The sequence below is a fragment of the Bombus fervidus genome, chromosome 17 (genome assembly GCF_041682495.2).
Source record: "Bombus fervidus isolate BK054 chromosome 17, iyBomFerv1, whole genome shotgun sequence".
In the NCBI taxonomy this organism is placed as follows: Eukaryota; Metazoa; Arthropoda; class Insecta; order Hymenoptera; family Apidae; genus Bombus; species Bombus fervidus.
The window spans coordinates 5,937,073-5,964,503 of NC_091533.1; the positions used below are offsets into that span (position 1 = coordinate 5,937,073).

The 27,431-nt window shown below is 39.5% G+C and overlaps 2 protein-coding genes and 2 long non-coding RNA genes across 7 annotated transcripts in view; 2 read left to right on the forward strand and 2 right to left on the reverse strand.

Moving 5' to 3' along the window:
- Positions 1–21,813, reverse strand: part of Axud1 (AXIN1 up-regulated 1) — a 33,247-nt gene extending 11,434 nt beyond the window's left edge. Inside the window, exons 1-2 of one of the 4 annotated variants that reach the window (XM_072020186.1) lie at positions 21,545–21,812; positions 20,393–20,605 (exon numbers count right to left, since the gene is read on the reverse strand). The gene's annotated coding sequence lies outside the window, so the exon portion shown is untranslated. Of the gene's footprint in view, positions 1–8,735; positions 8,970–20,392; positions 20,606–21,544 lie in introns of those variants that run through there. The other 3 variants (XM_072020185.1, XM_072020188.1, XM_072020190.1) reach the window with 3 other exon arrangements.
- The window catches only part of LOC139996109 (uncharacterized), a 201,287-nt gene that overhangs the window by 111,855 nt on the left and 62,001 nt on the right, over positions 1–27,431 (forward strand). The window lies entirely within an intron of this gene.
- On the forward strand, positions 1,290–3,998 carry LOC139996070 (uncharacterized). Its single transcript, XR_011802124.1, has 2 exons — positions 1,290–1,491; positions 3,512–3,998. It is a non-coding gene; the product is annotated as an uncharacterized lncRNA (long non-coding RNA).
- Oli (basic helix-loop-helix family member olig) lies at positions 22,461–25,260 on the reverse strand. The gene is made up of 4 exons (XM_072020211.1): positions 25,123–25,260; positions 24,541–24,779; positions 24,244–24,467; positions 22,461–24,136 (listed from the first exon to the last, which is right to left on the reverse strand). Exons 1-4 carry the CDS (start codon positions 25,258–25,260, stop codon positions 23,907–23,909), a joined length of 831 nt encoding a protein of 276 aa, XP_071876312.1. The 3' UTR covers positions 22,461–23,906.

Sequence of the window (27,431 nt, forward strand, 5' to 3'; positions counted from 1 at the left end):
AAGCTATTTTCTATTTAGTCGTACTTCGTGTAATCGAGGAATAAATACGCTATATCCGATCTCGTATTCTCTTATCTGGTACACAACACAGAATGTAGTGTCAGAACCCAATTTGCGAAATCTCAGTTTTACGCTGAGCGCAGGTACGTAAGCGCAATGTGACAAAGAAGGAACGTTCTCCAATCTGCCGTTTAGTCATCAAGTAGAAAAACTGTAAACTACCATACGAAATACCCAACGCCTCTTCCTTATATTTGAATTGTTTTTCTTAAGTACTTAGAATCGCGACCCTTTGGCTGTTTTAAACAAAACATCAGTTTCTTTGAAGTCGTCTGTCAGGAGTTCGATTAACTCTCTTCGCTGGAAGCCAACACGTAGAAAATTGCCTAACGTCGGTGGCCCTTGTCCCCGCGTCGGAGACGATGCAGATTTTCAGCAAGCGAAGACATTCAAAAGGGACAGTTTGATCGGGCCTTGATACGAATTTTCATGAAAAAGAACCGAAAACGTGGCTTGGCCCCGGGTACCACCGGCTTTTCTAAACTCTACAGCGGCAAAGAACCAAGGTGGGGACAGAACGAGGGACCGAGACGAGGCATATTAAAACGGCGTGGGGACGAGCGAAACGCGAGACCAAAGCAGTTTTACAACACCGGCAGACGCTGCGATATTGCTCCGTCGTGCTTTCTGCTTTCTGGGAAAGGTCCGAAGCTCTCTCTCTCTCTCTCTCTCTCTCCCCACTCTCTCATTTTCTCTTTCCCCTACCCTCTATTCTCTCCTCGCTACACCCCGTCGCTCTTTCACCTACACGTTTGCACAACTTTGAACACGACCTACACGAACACTACCTCTTTCTACCAGTACTTCGTACACACTCTCGTATCCATACCTCTATCTCTCTTTCCTTTCTTCCTCTCTTCCTCTCTTCCTCACTACCCCATTCTCATCAGTAGTATTTCTCCCTCTTTCTCCCCCCTATTCCCCTGATCTATCAACACCACCTATCCTTCTCCCTCGCAAGATACTCACACAAATTCCACGCTTTTATATCCGTGTCTCGCTCGATCTTTCAGTTACCCCCATCTAACCCTCACTCGCTTACACCCACGCCAGTCTTTACCATCTGTCTCTTTCTATAGCGAAGGCTGGTAGTATCTATCTCTATCCATGTTTCGTTCTCTCTCTTCAATCGCATCTCCTGCTCTATCTCCATTTCTACCCAGCTTCGCTGGTACCGCTTTCTCATATTCTCTCTGCGCGCGTCACTATGGCGCATCACTATAGGAAGATATAGTGCGAGCCCGACTACACTGCACGCAACTATACAACGTATAGTAGTACGGCGCAACGCGGCAACGGAAGACAAGGCCGTACCACTCGCGGCGAACTGAGGATACGAAGACAGTTTCACACGACCGACGCCAATGGTCTCCGTACCATCATTATGATAGCTCGACAGAGTAAACAATATCGTGGGTATTCGTTGATCAAGTAAGTGAACCTTGATCCGGAACGTGACACACATCGAACGAATTTTTCAAGGGTCGAAAATGTATTTCTTTTTCTCGTCTCCCTTCGCCGATCTATGTGTCGTGTTGCACTACTGACGCGCAACACTCGCGGGAAACGTAGCAACCAAACCACCCACTCGAGTATACCAGTTGCTAATTCGTTTTGCTCATAGCCCCCTCTTGCAAAACAGAATCACAAATCGAGGCGTATATACATATTCGTTCGCATATTTCAGAAACATAGCGAAGTAACGTATACCGCTTCTTTCTACGTGCACCGGCATAAACGGGTGCTCACGGAAATATATACCCATTGTACCATCGCGGAATCGATGTGTGCGCGAAGAGGGTTAGCATCCTACACGATTGAAGAACACGTCGTGCTACGGAGACACACGCTATGTGTCGATATGTGCGTGCCTCTTACACAACGTAAACGCTCGGTAGTGTAGGTTGCTTTGGCATAATAAGAGCGAGGGAGCGGAATATAATGCAACCTCCTGCGCTCAGTGGCCTCCCTGGAAGCTGTGGAATGTACCACCCACCCTGCCCTCCTATTCTACACAACCGAGAGAAGAGTCGTGCGGCGTTGGTCGTTGTAAACACTTCGTCGGACTATTAATACTAAAAATCTCGAATCGGTACGAGACGTTACTCCGTGAAACTAACTGGAGTTTTATAGGTCGTTACACGGGGGTTAAAATTATTTTTAATAGGCTATTTTCGTCCCCCGATTCGTTCTCTCTAATCTTCTAATTATGCGAATTTTCTTCTTTTCTATTTTTAGTCGGATGTACATTTAAAAAAAAAGGTGTTACGGCCGATATCAAGGGACAAAAATTAATTTTACCAATCGTGGCACGCTAATCAATCATGATTCTTCCACGCTTCGTCCAAGCTCAATTCCGTCAATTACTCGAGCGAGCTATTCGCCAACGGCATCGAGAACTTCACAATAACTGTGAGTTGCACGCGCGGTCATTCATTTCGCGTCTTGTTGATAAGTGGAACTCTGATTCGTCGCACACGACAATATGCGCCACTCGTGCGGGCGCGTGCCCATATAAACTGTAACGTATCGGCCATTGTTGCGTGCTCCGGATACATTGTTTCGCGGATTGCTTCGCATCTTTGTCGATAGTCTTTTCAGCATCTAAACTTTAGTGCCATAATTTTCATCGGTAGAACGTGTCGATCGGCTTTATCCGAGGAGCAGTAACGCGACCGCACTAAAGAATATATTCGGTGAACAACGAATGACGAACCACGATGCTCGTTAAGATCATCATTCTTCGTCTAATATTCTTAATGAAAAAACCGCAAAAAATACTCTTAAAAGTATGCACGATTAATAACGGCGAATAATCGTTACATCGCAACAAACATTCATGCGTATCATCCATATCTGTTACCATCGGCAAATGTGTGTATATGTATTTCTTTCTTCGTTTTCCGAGAAAAAAGAAGAAACAAGGCAGAGGAAGAGAAGGAAGAAGGGGAGGAAAAAATCTGACAAGAAGCAACACGACCACGACGATGTTAAAAGACAAGAGTGGAAAAAGGGAGGGCGGGTGGTGGTAGCGAAGAGACGAACGAACCTATGGATATTTCGCGAGGGTGCGAAAGAGATGGAGGGTGAGCTGCGGGGGTGTATATTGGGACTTGTAAATGGGGGTGGGAGGTTCCACCTCCGGCCGAATCGATCCCACCGCAGTGTAGCACTATAGCAGTCCACGTGCATACATACCATGGACTTCTCTCTCTCTCTCTTTCTCTTTCGCTATTTAGTTCTCCTTCTTCCCTCGTTCTCTACCCCGTTCGTCCCTTCACCCTCGTATTTTCTCTCGTATACTCTCCACACTCGTTGCACTACACCGTAACAAACTGACGCAGCTGCGCCAGTACGCGTTCGACCGAGTGCAACCGGAACAGGAATTCTGGATGCTGAATGAAACTTTTTTTTAATGATCGTGATTAATACGTTGACACTGTTTCAACAGACACGATGCGGCGGTGGTCGTGAACTTTTACCGGTTCCGTGTGGGTGACGTTCCGCGATGTGAGACGTACAACGCCAGGTTCTGGACCAAGCACCGTTCAAGCGGATGAAACATAGCCTTGTGGACGTTGATGGATTCGCCAATCAGCATCAAAGGATACTAAATCTCTATTATCTGCTCCCGGCAAAGATGATTCCGTTCCGGGACCATCGTGAATTCCGCCTGATCGCCTCCGTATTCCAAAATTTTGTATACACCACCATATCTCACATTATTATCAACTCATTGAAATGTTCGAAATTTATGTCAGCATCTTAACTTACACTACCGATCATAAGTATTAACACATTCCGTACAATCGAAATAATATTATCCATTAATAATAAATCCACGATAGTTATGTTGTTATAAATTTATTATTTCCTTCGCATCGTACGTGTCTTATAATGTAAAAGACTAAATAAAATTCGTTAGTGATACATCTATAGTGTTCTATGCTATTCAAAAGCAAACAGTAGAACAATATTCAGAACGGTCCTGTTAAATTTATGTATCAATTTTTACGTTTCGAGCAGTTTCAGCTACACGATAAGTGGGACTATCGGTTAACGCGAAAACCAAGAAATACAGGCAGAGGGTGTTATTATAAATCGATAAACGCAACGCTATGGTATATCCTCGTGCGCTGATTGGACATCCTGTACGAGGATTACTGACACGTTCATTCAATTCGTAGTACGTACTACTCGCGCTCAGCCGATGACTGCAGTCATAGAATGCGCGTATATGGGTGCTGCAAATCGAACGCGTAGGTGGAGGAGGGATGAGGATGGAGGAAAGGGAGGAGAGGAGGTGTGGGAAGATAACGGGCATGGAGTATTATTACGTGTGTCGTGGTACACAATCGACATACACATTCTGCTATGTAGAGCGCAGGCTGCACGGGTTGTACCCAACGATTTGTCGAGGGTACGGAATCGTGAAAATTTGAAAGGAACCAAGAGAGAAAGTAGCCGGATTTCGACGGTCAACAACAACCACGTTTCTTTCCCACAGAACGATTCCACGGCATAAAAAAACACACACAGAGACTGTCCTTGTTTCTCGTTAACGAAAAAAAGCAAGGAGAGCCTTGTTTCAATGCGAAAAGACGAAGTTTTTAAAAGGAGGAGTGTGTCACGTTGACGACACGTTTTTGATAATGAGACGACAAAGAAGTAAATCAAGGTTTACGAACACTTAATGAACGCTTAGAACGCTTCATGCGATAAGGTCCCGGTGTCTTGTATAAATAAGGAGTTAATGGCCAGTTATGATTCAAGTTCACGCACAAGTGTTCCCTAATTACATTCTCACGTTCATATTTTCCTGTAAAGCCATGCTCTCGGTACGGATTATACGGAACGTTAACACGAGCTAAACACGAAGCTGGCACTATGTTAGCCGGTATAGCGGCCATACCCGTCGCTCATTGTACTCGGTTCAATAGACGAGACTATAGGTTTCTCGTACCACCGATGTATGCGTTACTACACATGCGTGTGTATATACATACCGGCGTGCGTGTTCACGTATCAGAGCATTAGGGCTTATATGGGACCCTTCAGTCACATTTAACTGCGATGCAATTTGCAATTTACTATATTTTAATGGAAACCTAACAGATATCGTTGTTTAAGATAACATTTTGAAACTAATAATTTTACTAACAATTCACTCAAAATTTCTTGCAAAGTTTTACAGACGGAGGCACAGAGAAATTTATTATTATATGAGAAATTAAATATCAATTTAATCAATGTACATTTTGATATCGATCGAAAGGGTTTGAGAAAAAATTATACTATTACAACTTTTCTCGTGACAAGTCCCTTTCAACCGCTTAACAACTCTAAACTTCGATGCCAAAAACAATAACTCACAGAAAGACCTATCGTGGCCAATTCACAAAAAAAAAGGGGGGAGGAAAAAGGGCTAAAGCAGAAACCACTGAACCATGTATCACAGACAGATATTGCAAGGTGATCGAATCATCCATCGACCGATGCACTCTGGATGCATCACCATATGCGCGTGTATGTGAGCGTGGATCGTGGGCGGCGGACACATGCATCGTCGATTGACGTGGGCATGCAAATGCTCGACAGACTGAGACAGACCCAAGAGAGATGGCCACAGTGACCGGAAGACATGGGCAGGAAAAAACTTACTTTATTCGTTAACCTGTTCACGGAGGAGAGATTCATTCAACCTGTTACGACCGATTGTTTTGCCGCACTTGTCGGCAGACAACCGTTTTGAAGCGACTGTTGCAACGGCTTCCTCTAATTATTGCGTAATTAGTACTCATTTGTTGCACACAAAGTAGAATTTTTATCGTTTCTAACGGAAACCACACAGTGTAAAGAATCTTCGTATTGTTTCTAAAGAGTTAAGTGTCAGCGTTTATCTCGCAAGATGTGGCACGGTTCGAGCGAAATTTCGCGTCACCACTGTCACCAGAAGTTCGAACCAGCTGTGCAAAGCAAGCAAAGGGACTAACTGAAGTTATTTAAAAAAGTTACGACTTTTTATAGGAAGTACAGGCCTAAGGTCTATTCTAAGGATATAAAAAGCTTTGAGGGACGGCTTGTAGTTGTTTTAAGATCGTATTCACGCAACATATTCCTGTATTCAAGTGCAGAAGATCAGCTACCTAAAAGAGAATCATGATACGGAAATAAATTTTGAAAACGCCATCATTCGAAGTGTCGAAAAATTTCACGACAATTTTTGTTTCGAGCTCTTCGGTAGCGGCATGAAACAAAATCCTAACTTAACGAAGATCGTTTAGTTCGAGAAAGTGGTTCATTGTAATTGGTTAACTTTAATCGCTCCGCGAGAAATGTATCGTCCAAGAAAAGCGAGCAAGGGAAATACGTATTAGCAGCATTGAACGTTAAAAATAACATCGACCATCGATCGCGATGATCTGAATATCGCTTGTTATGAAACCAACCAGGATGTTTAAGGAATAATAAAATTCGTTCGTATAATCTTTTTATTCCTTTATCATCAGACTCAGGGTGAAAGAAGAAGAGGAAGAAAAAGAAGAAGCAACATCCCCCGACGAAAGAGTCAGTCCATGAAATGAACTCCTGGTTAACGGGATCATACTGGCGAGGCCAGCTCAGTGTCTTTACCTCCTCGATCGCAGACGTCCCTCGTTTTCCTCCTTCCCTTCTTAAATAGACTCTGTTCTTTCTACTTATCCGTCGCAATTTGCCGTTGTCTCTGTGCCTTTTCAGACTTCCAATGATTACGAGTATCTTGGCATCGATCGTTTGGCAAATTGAGTTCCAGATGCTCGAATTAGAAAATTTAAGTTAGAAATAATTTGCTTCTTAGAATCATTTTAACTAAGGACTACACTATATAGTTATTATTTAAAGTTATATCTCTCTAGTTAGTTTTGTTAATTAAAAGTGGCTCTTCCTAGCAAATCTCTATTTCTTTTCTGTGGGAAAACGCGCGTAGTATAGTCGTATTTCTCGTACAGAGGAATAACTATTTTCCATATCCACTTGTTCGTCACTGCTTTACCCGTGTCGATCGCCCCTCGAGGGTCTTCTTCAGGGTTGAAGCCGCTTGCAAGATTTCCGATATCCGTCAGGCTTACGTAAAATCGAACAAAACAGCCGGGGAAAGACGTCAAGCTTCCGTTATTCGATAAAAACTTCATCTTCGTCTGAAATATGCGACCGCCTTCTTCTTGCTTAATTAGATTGCCATTCGAACTGGATCATCGCCACTAGCTTGTCTCTATTTTATTTATATTAAGTACAATACACTCGCTAGACAATAGTATTAGTGAATAGATCACCGACTGTACTAGCGTTGATCTCCTTAATTTATTTATCTTAGGTTTGCCTATTGGAGTTTGATCTTGCATCAAATATAAGATTATTAACAACACTGTGAGAAAATGTATTACAGTAGCTCACGAGGATATTGCAATGAAACTAATAACGTCTAACACAAAGATGAACGGCACGAAATTATTGGACCTAATACTTGGTTTCTTCTAAATAATATGGTCATTTTGTGAGTTCTCATGAATGTTTACAGTGTACAGAAAAAAAGAATTCGTTCTTCCGTCGCTTGAAACAATTATTTCAATTTTTCTTTTAATATTCAATATTTTCATTCTCGGGTAAACAACGATACGATGATAGAAAATATGCGAGGAGCTTTCTGTGGAATAAGATAAATGTTCTAGAATATTCTCCTCGAGCCATGTCTCGTACCATTTTGTCGAAGAATTTTCCAAGGAACTGCAATTTTCATCTTCAATAGGAGGCTGCGTTTGAAGCATGGAACGTAAATACATTGGTCGATATCAGAGAGAAGTTCGTTAAGTCCACCCCTGATTTATATCAGTACTTAAGAGAACACTCTCAACCCGTAGGCCAACCCCTAATGAAAGTTGTTCCCCTGTTGTATATACACAGTTACACGAAGAAAATTTTCGACTGTCGTGATTCGCTGGATCGATAAGCGTCAAGTGTAGCGGATCGATCGCTAAGTAAATCTCCTACTTGCAAATTTAGCAACACTGCCCCGTTCTAATCCCGTGATTCGATTGCTACATGTATTCAATATAGTTTGCTCGATTCTGTTTGCCAAAAATGATCTTTCCTTTGGAAAAATGTAAAATTTGCATTTTTCTTGATACAAGAAACTTGTTCACGAAAGTTTCTATTTCGAGAAAGTTGTTCAGGAGCTTGAGAAAGTTTAACAAGAGAACTGCGATTAAAAGGAGGATTAAATCATTCAGAGACTCGATCCATTAACTTCATTTTCTGAATGTTTCTTAATTTTATGTGTGATTAATTTCTAATTTTGTAGCAGGTGCAAAAGAGATAAATATACGATAATCGCCTTTCGGTCTCGATAAAAATTAATGATAGTGTTAAAAGTAGTTACGTGCTTTTAACAATTGCAGAAACAAAAGATGTAAGTTTCGTCGTATCGATAGATGTGATAGTTGAAGCGTTAAATTGGTTCGTAGACAGAATAGAGACGACAGAGAATCAACGATCACAAAATACAACGTGTTCCAAACATCTAACTCGAGGTAACATTTATACCGTCTTATTTTAAACTTTCTTCTCTGCCCAATTCGCGCTGCCAATTTGCCACAATCGACCCCACGATATAGCAAAAACACAAGCATCTTACTTACGGTAAAGATATCGTTAGACATCTAGAACTGCTTTCCCTGTATCTCACTTCGGAATTGCGGCATCCTATACAGATCGTCCCAGATTCTGGAATCGTCCGGTATACTTCAAAACTCTGCTATTTTCCAAGCGAAAACGCTGCCTCTGAAACGCATCCACGATCGATCGACCTACGTTTCATCGAGCGATCGCAAGATGGGCGTAGGACCATCTCTTCGTGGACCAGAATAGCGTCGGGTCTGACGTCATGTAGAATGTAGACGTAGTAGGACCAACGACACACGGCCTGGATGACGAAGAATGAAAATATCGTGGCTGTTCGTCAAGCTCGCGTTACACACGCTACATGCACATGCATATGTCGACGCGCGCGCATTCACAATTCGTGCAACGCACGCGCATACATGTACATGTATAGGGTGGTTAGCAGGATACTGATTAATAATAAAACGTAATAATTTTAAGATAAGAAGAGATTACTTCATTTTGATATCTATACAAGAAACATGATTCATTGTGTCCAACATTCTTAAGCCTCGTTTACATCGATTCAAATAATATGAAACTCCTCCGGCAAAGGACCTGCTGGTCTCTTGATTGGAAAGATTCTTTCAAGTTTCTATTCCAACTCTCGTTTAATCCTGTTACTTCAAGAAAAAAAGTTCTTAATTGTACTGAATATTACAATATAGTTTGATTCGTCGTGATTCGTCTTCTACGTGATTTTAGATTGAAATTTATAGCGATTAACATCAGGTAATATCTTGCCGAGCACCCAGTAGGTACGTGTCGTTGCAACTCGTTAGCGTCGCGACGTGCGAGCGTGAGGTATTCGTAATGTTTCACGAGAATGACGTCACTCTCGCGGGGCACGCGCACTGGATGCACATTCTCCGAGCAAAAACCCCGCGGATTCGCCGCCAAAACAAACCAGATGAACCTTCGCGGTTTGCCAGCTCCCCCATTGTTTGCCGCGTTGCTTAATATACTCTTTTTTTATGCAGAACGAGGATCACGCATTAACCGAGATACAGGTTTCAAAGATTACGTTCTGATCAACTTAATATACATTAGGTGACAACCGATCGCGTTTATATTAAGTATTATATACCAACAATTACGGTTCGCTGTTTATATCAACTATGTACATAAATCACTATGAGCGTCGTACAGATCGAAAATAAGCCGGGACAATGTAGGGCATACTTTGTTCGGTACAGTCATTGGAAAGTGTATTTCTCTTAGAAAACTTTCGTAGAATATCCGCACCGGCCCCGAATTTACTGCAGATAGAGTTGGGAAAGTAATTTCTACGCAATAAAACGCTACAAGTGGATCCGGCCGTAACTTTTCCGCCGCCATGGAAGGCCACCACCTGGGTGGGTTCCGATCGTTGGATAATTCGCGATAAAAGGGGAAATCTAATTAAACTTCGTCCCCGATACCGATAATACCGGTCATCTCCGATGTCGTTGTCAATCGACGAAAATGCAATTTGATCTAGATGAGCGAGAAAAAAATGCACTAAAAAAAAAAGTGATCGAACCACTTTGGTGATCAAAGGAGAAAACAGGCCTGACCCAGTTTTCGCGATTGCGGTTACCTCCGTATGAAGGAACTTGCAATAACTCGTCCTTCTGCCGTCTCCTGCAATCTTAAATCCACTGACTTTCCCATGTCCCTTCTTTTCTTCCCTCTTTGCGATCACCTTCTTACGCGTACCACGTGCACCAACGATAAAAACGTGCAACCAAGTGTATGGAATCGTGTGCTTGATCAAAAATAGACGCGGCATGAGGAGAATTAATGACAATACAATTAGCGACCGTGCTGGAATCTTAGGATGGAAAGGCACTTTTTTCATTTAGAAGACATTAGTCTTTAACCGTTGATGATAAATTAAAGATTTTTTGTAAGTAGCATTGTATGGAACTTTGAAATTACTCTATCATAAAATAAAAGAAAATGCGAACGTCCTGGTGGTCTTTACACGGAGATATTCCTTGAAAATACGATTAGTTGTCATTCTGAGATCAATAAATAGATGATCTATAACGTGCAGATAGCACTATAAGTGTGATATTTCAACGGCGGAAACTCGATAATGGTTAAATTCCAACGTTAATTCGAGGATTTAATTACGTCGATTTTTCTAGGTGGAAATTGAATTATTAATAGCTAATTAAACGATGAACGATAGGTTTTTGCCGGACGTGAAAGTATCCTAGACGACCGGTAAGGTAGAATGCAAGTAGAACGAACGCACGAGCGCGGCCTGTTGCAAAATCATCCCGAGATTGCTAGGTCCGACTGGCTGGCCGAGCACTGCAAGAGTTTCACAACGGCCATTGTTAGATAGAACGATGTCGAAACCGCATCAATTTTAGAGGAAACGGGGACGAAATGGAAGACAGCAGTTCCGAGATAACCTCACCTGCGTCTCGCTGTATTGACCTTCGAAACGGCCTTGATAAAATTTGTAAATATCTTCAGAGTTAACGAAACGATGGCTCGATATTTGTTGCCATTTTTTAACGTTCTTCGCTTGTTCGTTATTATGTTCGTAAAAGACTAGATCCTAAGTCTTACAGTGTCGTCTGTAAATATCGTAGTATGAGCACTCTAATGTAAATATTTTATATATTCTTATATATTACGTACATAATATACGTTTTAATATATTTAAGTGTCTAACGAATACATAAACATCCGCAGTCTATTAATAATTGGAAGTAACATTTACTAAAACATAACGACCATTTATTAATTTGAAGTGGTACGAGAAAAAGCCCAAAGTCACTAAGCCACAAGTAGTATGGTCCAGCGTATACTCAGACAAAACTACAAAGTATAATTTAGTCACTTGTAAATTGAGACGAGTATCAAAACAGACGATATCGTGGCAGGATAACATAAAACAGAAGACAAGTCCACCCTCTGTGGTAAGTGTCCTCCAGCGTTAAATTCATTGCCTCTCATAACATTCGAATTCATGAAGTGAAACACGATAACGGATTTCCATATAGACTGGCGACGCGTACGAGCATTGTGTCGCACGAAGGACAAAGCGGAGGGTGGAAACTAAAAACGGATCTATACGTTCCATTGGAATGGGACGCCGATAGAAACTTCGCCTAAGAACTTACGAAAACTTTGCTGCCGTTCTTCGTGTCCGTGCACTTACCAGTGTAAGCTGGATCAAAAGAACCGGTGGACGACTTTATGCAATCTTTTCGATAGCATTCGTTCCGGATATTTTGATTGTACGTTAAGTCTTTGACCCTACAACTTCAATCCACTTGGGACTTTGTAAATTGTTTCGTAGATATTGCACGAGCGTTTCCTTTATAGAATTTATACAGATTAAAAATTGCTGAAGTCAGTTGGTATAGTTACGAGATAAATTCGAAGGTTTTATTACGTTACAATTTCTTGTTATTTAGATTATATTTTGCATTTCTACAACAAGTCAGTCTTTACGATAAATATAGCCATGCATGCTATTATGTAAACTCCGTCTCCACCTACTCTCGATCAAGTCAAATCGGCTCCACCTTACCAATCATGTTCTTCCTACTGCATTTTACCATTTCAGAATCGAGGAACGTGTCGTACGTTAAGATACGCAATTTTTAATAACGAGTACAATTTAAGTCAATTGGTTGTCATAATATTATGTCATTGATTTGTTGCGTAATATCATAGATTTCTCAATCGTCTGTAATAGGCTTGTATCTTAAGATTTAACAAGTTTCTCAACCATATAAGTATGTCGGGTTATCGTTTGAGTTAGGAGCGTATAGTGAATCTTCACGGGAATTGGCCATAGTTGTTGTGTATTATCGATGATAGTTATTATCGATACAAACGTGATTAATACAGAGTTTAACAAGTAATAGCGGCGATCGAATAATCGAGATGTCGATGACAAGGAATTTAGGTTCGATAACGAATCCACGGTCAACGGGATGACGAATACGATGTGATACACGATTCTGATGTGACTCAACGTACTTGTCCCCGGTACAAGTAGAACTTATGGGACCCTCGGTACAAGTGAAATTGCCCTCATATACTCCTCTCCGTACCTCTCTGGACCCTTCGGGTCAGTCTTTGTTTTTAAGGAGAGCTTAATAAATAAAGCTTAATAAATAAAAAATACACTATGTTCTTGGAAATAAAAACTTCTGAATCGGCCACTGTCACAGTATTATCCCTTTCTCTCAATGTTTACCTCGAGGTGTACGGAAACCTATAATTCGTGTTGAATGGAAGAGCGCCAGAAACGACTGGATGGAGTAGAAACTGAGGATTCACGAGGCGTCCGGACGCCGCGCATCAATAGCATTGGTGTTCGTGATAACGCGTTGAACGACGAATCAACGTAATAGGTGGCCTCTCGATTTCCCTTGGAACTGACCATTCCTAATTCCACAGTTTTACCGTGGATCGCGGTTAATCTCCGCTAGACTTCACTTTCCCCATTTTCGGTTTCCACGGAGCGCAAAAAGGGACGAAAGCCACCGTTCGATCCGATCGATTTGAAGAATAAACGATTAAACTGCATTTGTGGAATTCGCTAATGACCATCGCTTGTTCCGCTTGTTTGCTCAAGCGCTAGAGGAGCGTTGGTTAATTCGACAAGTTCAACTTTTCGAGTTTTCGCTAAAAGTCCTATTAGCTCAACTAATTAAAGTAATATCGTATTATAGAAATAAAAGTTATATATTAATATAGATGCTGAATTTATTGGAAATTTATAGAGCTCGACTAAATGTCAATAAAAATTCATAAAAAATGAGTGTTAACCCTCTGATCTCAGCTACTAAAACGAAGCGTTTCTGATTGTACGTCGTACTTACAATTAGTTAATACACTTTACATAATATTTCATTTTGATTCTTCGAGTATTTCGTTTGATTATATTATTAGAATTTGTTCAATGGAAATTCATTCTAACTACTACCAAATTTACATAATATTTGAGGTACATTCGACATTTTTAATACAGCAACAAAGGATTAAATCGGAGGGAAGCGTTTATCGAGAGGAACATTCAGGAATAAAAGTACCGTTTTATGAGGTAACATTGAACCGTCTAGTAACAAGTACCTGAAGGTCATCAAGGCTTGAAGGTCATCGCGTGATAAAAGCGACGGTTCACAAATCCACGGCTCAATCTCAGTCAATACATCCGTTTCGTCGGGTGAACCTTTGCGTAGCCCGGAATTTATCCCTCGATCGAAGCGGCCACTCACCGCGTCAACACAATTAGTCCGATCGCAATAATCCTAAGGAACTGTCATAAAACGGGGCTCTTTGATTTACCATTAAGGCCGTTAAGTATCATAAAATATCCTCAAATTAAGAGGTTCCTTATGGTTATTGCTCCATCAAGAAAAAATTGGAGAAACCTGGGTTTTTCCATGTTTTCCGGGATTCCACCTGCAAGTGACGAGTGGTGGAGCGATCACCACCGAACAAGAGTTTTCCTTTGCAACAGCATCTTCACCGGTCTTCACGGGATCTACGACTACAGATCAATCGACATCTCTAGACTGATTTACCGACTTTAGAACAGTCAACATCTCTTTACCGAGTTTACACCCTTCGATCATTCACCTACTCACTTAAATCTACGCACCAGCGTAACTATCTTCTCTACAAAGTTGGAAATATATAATATTATAACCTGTTAAACTCAGTGTTATACTCATTGAACCACCCCTATTATCCTAATCGAAATAGAGGATCGACCTGTTCGAGGCGTCGATTATTCTAATCGTAACGGGAATTTACGGCTCCCGTTGACGCGCTTCCTCGCGAGCGCGTCTCTCCGCGACTGGTTGAATAAACACCATCTTGGAATCGAAAAAGTCGGATCAAGGGGAGTCATGTTATCAAGAGCCTTTCACGTCTGATGGCTAACCAATGGTTCATAAACCTAACCTATCCTAATCTGTCTTTACCGCGGGGAAGTTAACTCCTGACCCCCGGATCAGCACTGGCCAGCATCCGTTTACACCCCAAAGGGACCGAACGGACAAATGACGGTAAACAAACTCGTGGTCCTCTTCCGGACGCCACTTGGTGTTAACGAGAAAACCAGAAAGCTCCATTGGAAGAATGGAGCAGCGGACAAGTGAAATGAATAGCTTTCAACTAGAATGGAAGAAGATATTTCACCGAAGAATCTGCAACGTGGAAGAAACACTCGTGGAATGTCTGGATCGTCCGAATAAGTTGCGACACTAGACACGTCTAAACGATTTTAGAGATGTTTGATATAACATTCGCCATTTTAGGATGATCGATAGGTTGGGGTTAGGTTCGCATTAAAATTATTTTACTTTCTGGTCCTTAATGGGTTAAGGAAGAGGGAAAGACCTCGATATATCATCATGCATAAGTCACGGGACATTTAGCACACTTAAAGTAGGAAATGGATACCATGATTAAAAAATGAAACTAATACTTCTTAGCTATGTGTATCGTAAGGAAATGTAATAATAAGATTTTATCTACAATTCGATAAAACCTATGAACAGGATTTATTGGGATAATTTTTGGCACCTCCGCAAACAGGTAAATCAGAAAAAAAATAAGAAAAAGAAGGAGAGGTTCCGTGGCCACCACTTTAAGCATTTATGTCGTAGCTACAACAATGGAAATAATATCGGTTGCTTGGCAACGCTCTATATAAGAGATCGGGATTTTCTACTTTACCACATCTGTATCGCCTACCATTTCTTCGATCTTACTATATATTCTGTAACTATCACGTATTAAATAGCTCTCTGACAAACCACACACGCTTTTTCCCTCTTTCTTTGAGCCCACCCCTTTATTTCAACCCCTAAAGCCTCTCTTAGTCTTTTTCGTAGCTTCGAACAAGACGACGAATGATCGACGCTGGATTCAAAGATAACAAGAATCAAAAAACAGAGAGAAGAGATTCGTTGAATAGGGATGAAGTGAGAGAGAGAGGGGGGGGGGAGAGGACAGAAAAGAAAGGAGAAGCGAAAGCAGTGTAGCAAGCCAGAACCGAGTAAGAAAAGAGATTTTTCTCTTCTGTGTTTCTCAAATCTATGTATGCATCTGTATCTCTGTGTTCGACACTAAAAAGAGAGAAATGGTAAAGAGATAGAGACAGGTAGGGGAAGGGGAGAGGGAGATAGTAGAGGGAGAGAGAGAGCAATAATGTGTGGCGGAGGAGAGACGAAAAGGACGGTAGAACAAGAGGGGAGGGATCAATGCCGGTTGCCAGGGCAACCACGGCACCTGATCTTCATCCATCCTGGACCATACTTCTCAGTCCTGCCCCGTTCACGAGAACGAACTGGGACGAAGTGTCCTCTAGGATACCTGGACTGATTTCCAAAGGTTATATCGTGTCCAGATTGAAACCTAAACGGGGGAACATAGGACGTCAACCTCATCCAATTGAACTTTCCAATTTAGACCTTATGTACATTCTGTTTTGAACGTTAACAATGGAAACCAAGTTACGGGAGTAACATAGTATCTTACAAACTTACAAAAGCTTATTTTAAAAAGTCACATAAATGTTGTAGATATGTCTTGAATCTATTTATATTTTTATGTAGATTCAATAATGTCTGGTTCTTATACAATATTCATATTTTTCGTTTGATCTGACTCCAACATGCATCTTCCACTGATGATTATTCTAATGTTTTATCCTACAACTGAGAAGTTCGGTATATGAATAGTCAGCAATAAAGGAGAACGTAAGATAGCAAAGAAGCTAGCACGTTTCCTGTAGAATCGCTTAAGACTGCGTATTAGGTTCTGCAGACCAAGCAGTACAGTTAATGTGTTATTCCGAAAACAGCAGTACTGCAATAACTTTCTCCTATTCCTACCAACAACCATTGCAACATAACATCCAAAGCCGGACTAATATATCCGTCCTTATTAAAACGTATATCTACCATAGATTCCTATCTTTCACTAATTAACAAAACTAACTAATCTCTACCTTAAAAAAGAACTTAATTAAAGAAGAAAAAAAAAGGTAAAAAAATGATCAGTTTGAAAGGAATTCAGCTGCAGAGAAGCTACAACGTTAGTCAAGAGTCGGTCGTTTCCATGAGCCCCACTGCGCATGCTTTTGCGCATCGGGTGAATAGACGTTTGCTTCTTTTTTTCAACTGCGTTCGTCCGGCGTAGTATTCCGTTCGTTCGCGAAGATAATTTATCTCGATTTATCTGTCCTATCGGAAAATCGTTCTAGCTGACAAAATAATCGTGCTACGAGAGATATAAAGGTTTAGTTACAACGCTGTTCGGTCAGAGCAGATGCAACGCGCGCGTTTCTGCGCATCAGCGCGAGTTTTGGCGGGTCGATGCGCCATTGTTGCCCTGGCGGCTGTGTCCGCTTTGTTTTCATCTCTCTCTCGTTCCGGTTTCTCTCCCTCTACTACCGCTATCCTCCCTCTCTTGTCTGCTCTCTCATTTCATCATTTTTCTCTCGACGCTCTCAACCACCCACCCACCCCTGGTCCTCTGGTTGTTCGTTAATGAAAAATAATAAATCCAAAACTATTGGGAGAAAAAAGAAGAAAAGAGAACGACACGGAGCGACGTTGCTATAGCAATGAATTCCAGTTCACCTTACGTTTACATTCTCACATAAATCTTTTTTTTTTTTTTTAGTGAAATATATACGATTGGTTCTTTCGATAAATGTTGTTTGGTTGTAAATATAAAGAAGAAATTTAATTGAAAGTTCAGTTTTTTTTTTTTTTAGAAGTTTGACGTAGACTGCTTTCGTAATCATCAGCACGCATGCAGCGCGTCCTTGAATTTACTACTTCATGTTGCAAATCTTATGGATAAAACTATTAGTTGATTGATTTTTTAAATAAAAATTAAGTGAAAGAATCATACTTGAACGAGTAATAAAAGTCGACCAAAGTGTAATATTGGATGAGACGATTGCGAGAGCACGTAAATTTGCAAAGCTATGGGAATAAATACAGAATTTACGTGAATTCCGTTACGAAACAAGCTATGGGATAAGAAAGCAGAAAAAGGGTGTCTGATATGCAGCAATGGATGGTAGATATATCGTTATCACGGGAGATATCGTAACACACATTCCTTCATGGTTAGACAGCTAACATGACTACACATTCGCAAAGAACTTTCTAGCATAGTTTACTGATATTTTCAATTCTATCCTCTCACGTGCACTCGACCGACTAGTGTACTGCTTGTGTAATTAAGAAAAAGGATTAAAAGCTCCAAATTTAAGTCATTTCGTTTTGATTTAGCGATATTTATATTTCGTGGAAACGAGTACTTTATTTAATTAAATTGAAAATATCGCATGATATAAAAAAGAATGCGTTAGCCTCTTGCAATTGTAACTCTTTCTGCATTTCCAATAAAAAATATAAATGTTACGGTACATACTACAAAAGCTAATAGATTCTTATAAAATAAACTTTAGCATAAAATGATATACATTGATTGGATAAGAATTTTAATAACACCAAAGGTCAAACATTAATCAACCAAGTACAACAAACTCTACGAATAAGAATATCACGATGAAATTGTAACATTGCAACTAATTAGAATATATTATGTTTTCTTCAATTTAATTTATCTGTGAATACAGTTCAATTTTTTTCATATCATATGTCAGGTTATTTTTAAAATTGTTAATAATATATTTAATGAATAACTTTTTGATATCTTTTATAGATTTCTATTGACGTCAAGTACGGGATATTTCTGAGTAAATCGTAAAAATGAAGGTTGACAAGTCTTATGTATAAACAGAGAGAACTGTTGCTGCGATACCGATAACGGAACGGTTCGTCAGACATCACTTTCGGTTTCGTGGTTGATAAACAATATTACGACTAGAATTTATTACAATATCATTAAAATAAGCAAAAAATCAGAAAACTTTCGAATCGCAGCTTTGCATTCGTATGTTTCAATTATTATTGTCCGTCGTATAAAAACAAAAGTAGGCTAAGATAATTCAATCAGACGCTAATCCTTGACCCAACGACAATTTTGGTTCATCAAGTATTCGTCATGAAACAGACGCTATACTTCAGTCAGTTACGTACTTGTATGCTGTGACTTGATGACTGTGTGATATTTTTAAAAGCCGCAGAAAACGTGATATAACTTATTATTTTTCTAGAAAGTGCAAAATCGAGGATTTCTTTACATTTCGAATTTATATCGAGTAATACATTATAGGCAAGTTTGTAATGCCTGACACAATAATTCTATTCTTTGTTCGTTTCCTATCAAACAAATTGAGGATAATCACTTATTGATACATTGATAAAAATAATTAGAAAACTACCCATGTGAATAATGTTATCGTTCAGCGAAGGACTCGATATTGATATCATATAAATGCTTGGAATAGTACTTCGAATAATCAAAATTGAGACAAGAAATTCAATTTTAAATAATTTGGTATCTGACTCAAATATAAATATAAATAAACTTCTATAAAGTTTCATAAAGTTCATAAAATATTTCAAAAACTAATTTTCGCGCATCATAATAAAGTACAGAGATACGTGATTACATAAAGATATTACATATGGTTACAGTATCCTTTGAAAAAATGGAATTTCATATAAACCAACCTAACATTACTTTCATCGTACTTCACTGTATCGAGCGAACTTGATTATATGAAACGATTTCCTGATCACGCAGTATGTTTGCGTAATGTCGCCATGATGCGCGTATACCTCGACAATCGGAGATATGCGCAATCGTAAAAATTAATGTATGCCACAAACTTGTTGCTCGTATTATAAAACGCATTCGCGATGCTTATCCGAAAATTCACGTCGCTGTAACGTCGTTGGTGAGATTGGCTTTTATCGTTAATACCACACGTCACGCGTACCAATTGTCAACGTACTTTTATACACCTGAGATAAGTTTCGCCGGAAGTGCGTCACGAGTAACTTCTTTTGTTTAGCTCCACAGATACGGATGGAAATTTCTTTCCGTGTTCGGCGATCGAACCTGAATTCTTTTCTATCAAACAAGTTTTACCAATTTTTTGCCATACGTTACATACCATCGTTATCATATTAAAAAGAAAATCTAGGAATACACCTTTTTGAATTTGGAATAGATCTTTTTTGAACCTCAACTACGAACTATGTATATTTTTCTCATTATCGCAAACGTCACTTCTCATATTATTTTATCATTGTGTTACAAAAAGTAATCTAATATAATTCCTTTATTTATTAATATATATCTGCTTTTTTAGGATTTTTAGAATTGGGAATACTCAAATGCTAGAACCTCTAAAAATTTCGTCTAAATTATAGAAATAGATAAAAGTCATAGAATAAAAATATTCTCTCTCTCTCAAACTTCGCTCTAAAAAAAAATTAAGACAAGTACCATTTTTTTAATAAAATTATTAATAATTTCTCTGTACCTCATTAATTAAAGTCGTGTAAATAAGTGTACATAGTCGACGAGAATATGATTCATTGAAAGAAAGTACAGTTATTCTACTATAAATTTGGAAAATAAGACATAAACGTAGTAGACCGGAAGTAGGTACAGGAGACAGTACGATGTCAGGCTCGAGGATGACGAACAATTTAAATATTTTGCTGTTATTTACCTTACATTAGCAAGAACCAGAATACTGGTATCCTATGTCATGTGATATCCTATGGTATGTATTGGTCCAGTCCTATATGATCGTTCGTGAACGCGTTAATCCTTCGTCGAAGAGCATCATGAGGCAATGAATCAACTGTTTCAAGGTATTTCAACCTTAATTGACGTCAACGGCAAATAAGCACAGGCTGGTCAATGCTTTGTTCACAAGTAACTGCGAAATGTGGTGTTAGTCGTTCATGAAAACAGATATTTCTGTGTTCCTCTGTTGAGACCTCAACCAGATATCATTCAATAAACAGAGTACAATGTAGTTAAATCCTACGATTACAACTTTAAGTATGTTTAAGTTTGTTTCAAAGCGATGAATTAAATTGGTATACAATTTGTAACATTAATGATTTGATAACTATGTTTTTGTACATCTTTCACAAAAAAAAAAATACTGAACAATAACGAGCCACATTTTTTAAGAATTCAATAAAAAAAAAAGAGATGGTAAACCTTGGCAAAAGTCTCCAAGTTTAACCTGACTAAGAAAATAAGTTTTGCGTGCCAGATACGTAAAAAAGACTACCAATAGCGACTCTGTCCTGCGTCTGTCGCCCAATCGAAAGGTAAGGTTAGTTCTTTCACTCGCGATGGAAAATATTGCTTTACGTACGTATAAATGTACAACGGAATATTGTAAGTTACAATGTATCAATCTTTTTGATATATCACTACGAAGCAATGTTGACCGTAGATTGTTTCGTTTTAATTCATCGAGAAACACAAGAAAGACAAGGTTAATGAACGTAAAAATACGTGATAGCAATCGAGCAACGAAGACAAAGAGATCTCACGAACTAGCCGCGATTATGACATCATAACCTATCAACCGTCTCATCTTAAAAACAATTGTGTCTTGAAATCATCGTTTTATCGTGCTACTCTGCTCCATACTCTTTCGGAATACAGAGGAAAGAAAGTTTATTACCGTCTGATATATCTGTTTATTTGGTTCATCCCTTTAAACTCCTTCCTGTTTGTTCTTTTAATCGCTTTAGTTTTTTCCGTAGAAATGACTACGTCATTAAGTTTGTAGTAAGAATGATACCAACGATTTAGTTATTACAAAGTAGAAAAGAATATCATGTTCGTTGTGACTTACCAATTTACAGTCGATCGTCACATTTTTATGTCGCCCCAAGTTACCAGCCGGTCGAGTCACGTCGTGGTTCTGACACTAACGAACTTATTCACGAATCATTTACGGAAACAGAAGCACCGTAAATCAAATGATCACACCATGGCGCGCAGCAGCAGGCTGCAGACCATCTTGAAGCCACCGATGAGACACGCACACAATAAGCCCAGTGGAATCAGGCACATACGGTGTAAGGTCCTCCCAGAAGGACGGAAGACGATCGAGTGAATGCTCCATAATGTGGCGGCCATGACGGCGCCACTTGTCGAACCTTTTAAGCTTCAACGAAATTCATCCTACAATTTGAAAATTAATTCGTCTTGTTGAATATAATACACGCCGTAATACGTGACTTGCTTTTTCTACAATTTTAGGAAGTAGAAATTATGTTTCATGGCGATACTGCGTTTGATTTCGAAAAAATGTTCGAATTAAGTCAAATTAGTAGTTCGTCATGCAGTCATCGTGATGGCGCCACTAACCGAGCGCGTGTGCGATGACTGATAAAAGTTATCTATTTTTCCTAGTATGTAATTGTCTCTAAAGATTAAGAATAAGTAAGTAATTGTTTTATAATTGAAACTATGATTTATCATTTCGAAGTAGATATTCAGAATTTTATCTTGATCTATCAATAGTTTTTATCGTTCATTTCGTTAATTATAGCAATAGTGCGAAAATACGGTATATTTTTAACATTGCGAGGGTTGATCGATTTTCATTAAACGACTCACATATTTCTAATATCTTTGCAAAAAATTAGATCGAGTAACACTGATTTACTGAAAAACTCGATTCTCGTTTAAAAATAGGCTCCAAATGCATATTTGAAAAATAATTGGTTACACCCTGTGGTGTACATAACCACTTTATCGATGTATTAATTTGTTTCGATGTATTTTGCAATCAATATTGTATAGTACAGTTGCCCTGAAAGAACGTCAATCGTTATCCATTTGAATTTCTTATCTCATGCATGATAACAATCTACAAAGATAATATTTATAATCTTTTTTTCTATTGATATCTGACGAATTTCTCTCAGAGCATCTGTCGGATCCATAACTTTCTTAAATAGATTTTATTCGAGCACTAAACAGTTATATCTACACTCTACAACAAACATCTTTGTCTGTTTTCGTCGTTAGCGTTGCGTTTGCACACTTTTATTGTTAATTTAACGACCGATTTAATGTCATCAAGAATTCCATATATCATATCAGGAATAATATAATAATAGTCGTTATTGCTTGCCATTTAACGGCATTGTTAAATTTTTTTACAACATTCTATCCGAACCTATCGAAGGACGGAAGCTTCCAGAGATAAGGTTCGATAATTTAAGGGATCATTGCTATTAATTAGGAATACTTCCGTTCTTCGTATAGAACCTCGCGTTCGATTATTCCCGCAAAAAGATGGATATATTCTTGGCACATCGTAGTAAACTCTTAATAAACGCATTATGTATATAAATAAGTTATACAATCGATGGCTCAATTCGAATTATTAAATATATATATATATCTATATATATATAATATGTATATGAATATTTAAGATCTGTACGCGTGTATGACTAGAATATAATATATATATTTATAATATCTCGACATGTATCACATGCTATATTGACTATCGCGTTACCGGACGGGATTTGGAAATTGTATTCCTCATCCTTACATCATTTCTCTCTCTGGCAGTTAATATCTGATATCTCAAAAATGAAAAAGAAAGTATACAAGAGAAAATCATCAAAGATTGTTATTTCTTTTTCTCGTTATAAATCGATTTCCGTTTCACCAGAGACAGAAATATGCTGTCATTTATTGCTCATGTTAGTATAATCGTAGCCCGTAAAGTAATTACTTTTAATTATTAATTGCTAGTACTTTCATAAACTTTCATCTTAGGAGCATCAACCGTAAGTACTAGTATTGACTTCAGTGTTTATCGAACTCGTAACAGTGTACGTCGCCCCCTTAATACTTCTCCTTCTAATACTTTCATTGTATATCAACAAATAGTCTCGCGTTCGAAACTTACAGACTAGGAATGTACTATAGACTTAATGTTAAAATCGAATCTATCAGATTCTGTCCTCTGGAAGATTAATCGTGTTGCGTGTCATTAAATATTCCCGCAATATATTCATAAAAATCGGTATCCACACTAAAAGTAATACCGTCTACCTATTCTTCCTTTATTTTGTAAATCGTATAGTAAGAAATCCTTTAATACTTCTGACGCTTCTGCCAACGCTCGTCACATTTTTTAACGTTTGATTCGATTCTACATCTAGTCGAAGAAACAAAGGCTCGAATCTTTAATTCGATTCTCCACTGGCTACAGTACCATCTGTCGGAGGTCCACCTGCTGTGACGCTTTGGGGGTCTGTCGTAGGAAGTCCTTGCATATCCTGCACACCTTGGAACAATTTGCCTGGGAACCCATGCAACAAATCGTAGGAAACAGGTGTGGGTGGTAATGCAGTGGTGTGAGCGTGTGGCGACTGTAAAACCGCTATTACTCTTCTCAGTTCCTCCAAAGCGTTCCCTGTATCATTTGGCAAGGAATAATTTTATAAACACGATTGAACTTAACACGTTCATCGATAACATGCTGAGATCATGTTTTATTTTTTGTATTTTTGTATAATGTACCTTGCATGAGAATATAGTTTTTCGCCAAGAGGAGGGTTGCGATCTTGGACAATTTTCTTACGGACGGACTATGGGCGTAAGGAATCACGGATCGAAGTTCGTCAAGTGCATCGTTCAAATCGTGCATTCTTCTACGTTCTCTGGCGTTAATGTTCAATCGCATGCTTTTCCCTTGACGAGTAGTTTTTGATTTTGGCGGGCAGTTCAATCTCGATGCCCCGGGTCTATAAACATTAGAATTAATAAATATATTGTTTAAATGGGTTACATTGATTTTTATTATAGGCTTTCTGATACCTTTCTTGATCTGGTCTATTTTCATCGGAAAGAGCACTCGATGAAGCATGCGGTTGGGGCTGTTGCTGAAAATAGAAACCACCGAGGCCGACGGCACCCAAGGGAGTCCTTCTACCAGGTGCACTCTGAGGGTGTTCGGACGAGTAACTAGCTGGAGGAGCGGAAACACTAGCGTGAGATGCTCCCGGTACCGAATACATAGACTCGAGCGATGCCGTTGATTGCGGTGGTAATGGATGCTGTAATAGCAGAAAATAGTGAATAGTATACGCTAATCGAAGGTAAAGTATCGCTTAAAGCTTTTTTTTTTTTGTTTCACTTTGATCCATTTTTATTACAGTGTCATATGAAAAGCATAGAAATAACATGAGAAATAATTTTTAAATTCCACAGGCTCTCGATATATCAAGATCATTTGTCATGGTATTTGTCTTGAGCAATGTAATTTAATTTCTTTGCTAATGTAGGAATTCTTAAGAACAAACAGCCTTCTAATTTCTGTATGGTAACTATCCAGATATTTTAATCGCTTAATAAAGACCAAATTTGGAAAAATGTATAACCGTAACGATTGATACACACAGCGGTACGATGTTCCCAAGCCCATGTAGGATGCGAGGCCGAACGTTGCCAGGAACCTTGCTGCAAATGCGCCTCAGGAAGACCCTCTCTTCTATCGTCGTCCTCCGTGGAACTGCTCTCGCCGTCGTACGATCTCATTTCTCAAACGACTATGGTATTCGTTTCAAACGTATTTCTTCTCTCACTTCCGTCCAGTGTTTCCGCGGATCACCAGAGGCGGCTTCTTCGCGAACATGAAAACGTCGGTTGATCGGTTATCATTGTTCACGCGTGAGTGACGCGAAGTATCGAGCGAACGGTATCATCGACAAGCATAATATAATCAATAGTAACCGCAACACTTACCGACAAATTTCTTTCCGCTGATGGTCATGCACAGCGCAGGATCCTCCGAATGCAGCGAGGATCAGCAAAATTTTTTGCGCACGACCGCGTAACCGGCCATCTCTCCGATATAAATCCTTCTTTGATCGTGGTACAATCCGAAACCGCGATCCACGCGATTTAATTGCAATATATCGTTTATCCTTTCTTTCTACCGTTTATGATAAATTTAATATGATAAAAATAAGTCACTGTTTACGACTCAAGGCGACGCTAATCTCAGCCATGTTACGCGAAACTTTTGCAGCGCAAGCTGTTTGCCTACCTCTCACGAGGTAACGTTTGACCATTCACTGCTCTGTCTTTATTATTTAATCGTCGCACAAGTGTTTTCCTATCGTCTATCGACGTTTCTTTTTTTCCATCACTCGAGTCGATACATTTGTACTTAATGAAATTATCGCCCACAGACGAGAACTCGTTCACACACACGGACCACGCACGCGTCTATTGTTTGTAGACGCCCTGCGCAGAGGGTGAACAGCCTGTAACCCTAAATGTAGTTCGAGCCTCCTCCGACAGGACGAGTGACCGTCGACTGGTGGATGCTGGCCTGGACCAACGCCTGGCGAACCCTGGTGAATATCCGAACAAGTTTCACGAGATGATGATACACCCGCTTCTTACCATCTGGATAGGTCGATGCCCAGATGGAAAGACCCATCGTTCGGGGGGGGTGCAACATCGTTTTTTGCTCTTTCGTGACTTGGATGCTTTCCCTACTTCGAGGGGTGACTTACTTTCAGTATCAGCCACAGCAAAACAATCTTTGTTTCTTATTTAGAATTTCCATAACTACAAAGCATAGGATAATGAAGGGTATATTAAAAAAAAAAAAGTAGTCGTAACTTTGAAACTCAAGTTCTTTTGATAATTTTTATAGATAATATCATTTTTATATTAATAGATAATATTATTTTAATCCTTCTTTTTCGGTCTACCCTTCTGTCTCGTCTTGTTTTTTATTCTTATATTTTGGAAAGGCTAATTATGGAATAATACAAGGCGCATTACAGAAACGATCGTAACTTTGAAACCTAATTTCTCCTGAATGGATAAATTTACTCTCCAACTTTCTGCTATTCTAATCCTTCCTCTTTAATATACTCTTCTCATCTCGCCTTCTCGCGATATATTTCTTCTCGCGAATGACAACGAGAATTAACATTGAAACGGATAAACTTCTCGAAATATGAAATCCACCGTGCATTTTTCTAATCGCACATACCGTTGAAACTCATTTGATCTGTTATTCATTGCCGTACAAAGAGAAATTCAGAAACATGGAAATCAATGAAAAAATGAAAACGAAGAAGGACGGGAGAAAAAAGGGCGCTGAAAATTTCATAAATGGTAGGGGTGAGCAGCGGAAATGCAACGTAGAGTGTATCACGATTCGTACGGTCTTGCATGTAACGTTGCAGATCAATTTTGCGAACAACGAATAGGGTCTCTTTCCTTCTCTCTCCTTCTCTCTGTGGAGTACGAAATAACGACGGATCGACGGCTGACACGTTCTCTACCGTGCGTTATACCTGACCGTGGGCATAATAACGCCGAAATCAAAACCGACTACTCGCACACACGTCGAGCCATATTGTTCGCTGCATCTGTCGTGTGCACGACACAGGGGGTTGTCATTCGCAACGAACACGTTCGACGAAAACTCTGTATCGCCGGCGTTCGACTCGCCTTTGCCCAGGTACAATGGGAATTTTTCACCGTGGCGTAAATGTTTTTGTCTCCTCTTCGTTTTTTCTTCTTTGTCGGTCCTTTCCCCCCCTCTCTCTCTCTCTCTCTCTCTTTTTTTCATTTGTTTCCCGTTTTAATTAATACTCCGGGAAACAAGGCAAGCCGCACAGAAATGGGCACAGAAAGGATTTTCGTCAGTTTTTATGTATAACTTGCGATGAACATTCACGTTT

Excerpts from the sequence above, each read along its gene's own strand:
- Oli (XM_072020211.1), bottom strand. The coding sequence starts at position 25,260 with ATGAGATCGTACGACGGCGAGAGCAGTTCCACGGAGGACGACGATAGA. Across the intron at positions 24,468-24,540 it reads AATAGACCAGATCAAGAAAG|ACCCGGGGCATCGAGATTGA; the intron begins GTATCAGAAAGC and ends TAATGTTTATAG. Across the intron at positions 24,137-24,243 it reads AAACTATATTCTCATGCAAG|GGAACGCTTTGGAGGAACTG; the intron begins GTACATTATACA and ends CAAATGATACAG.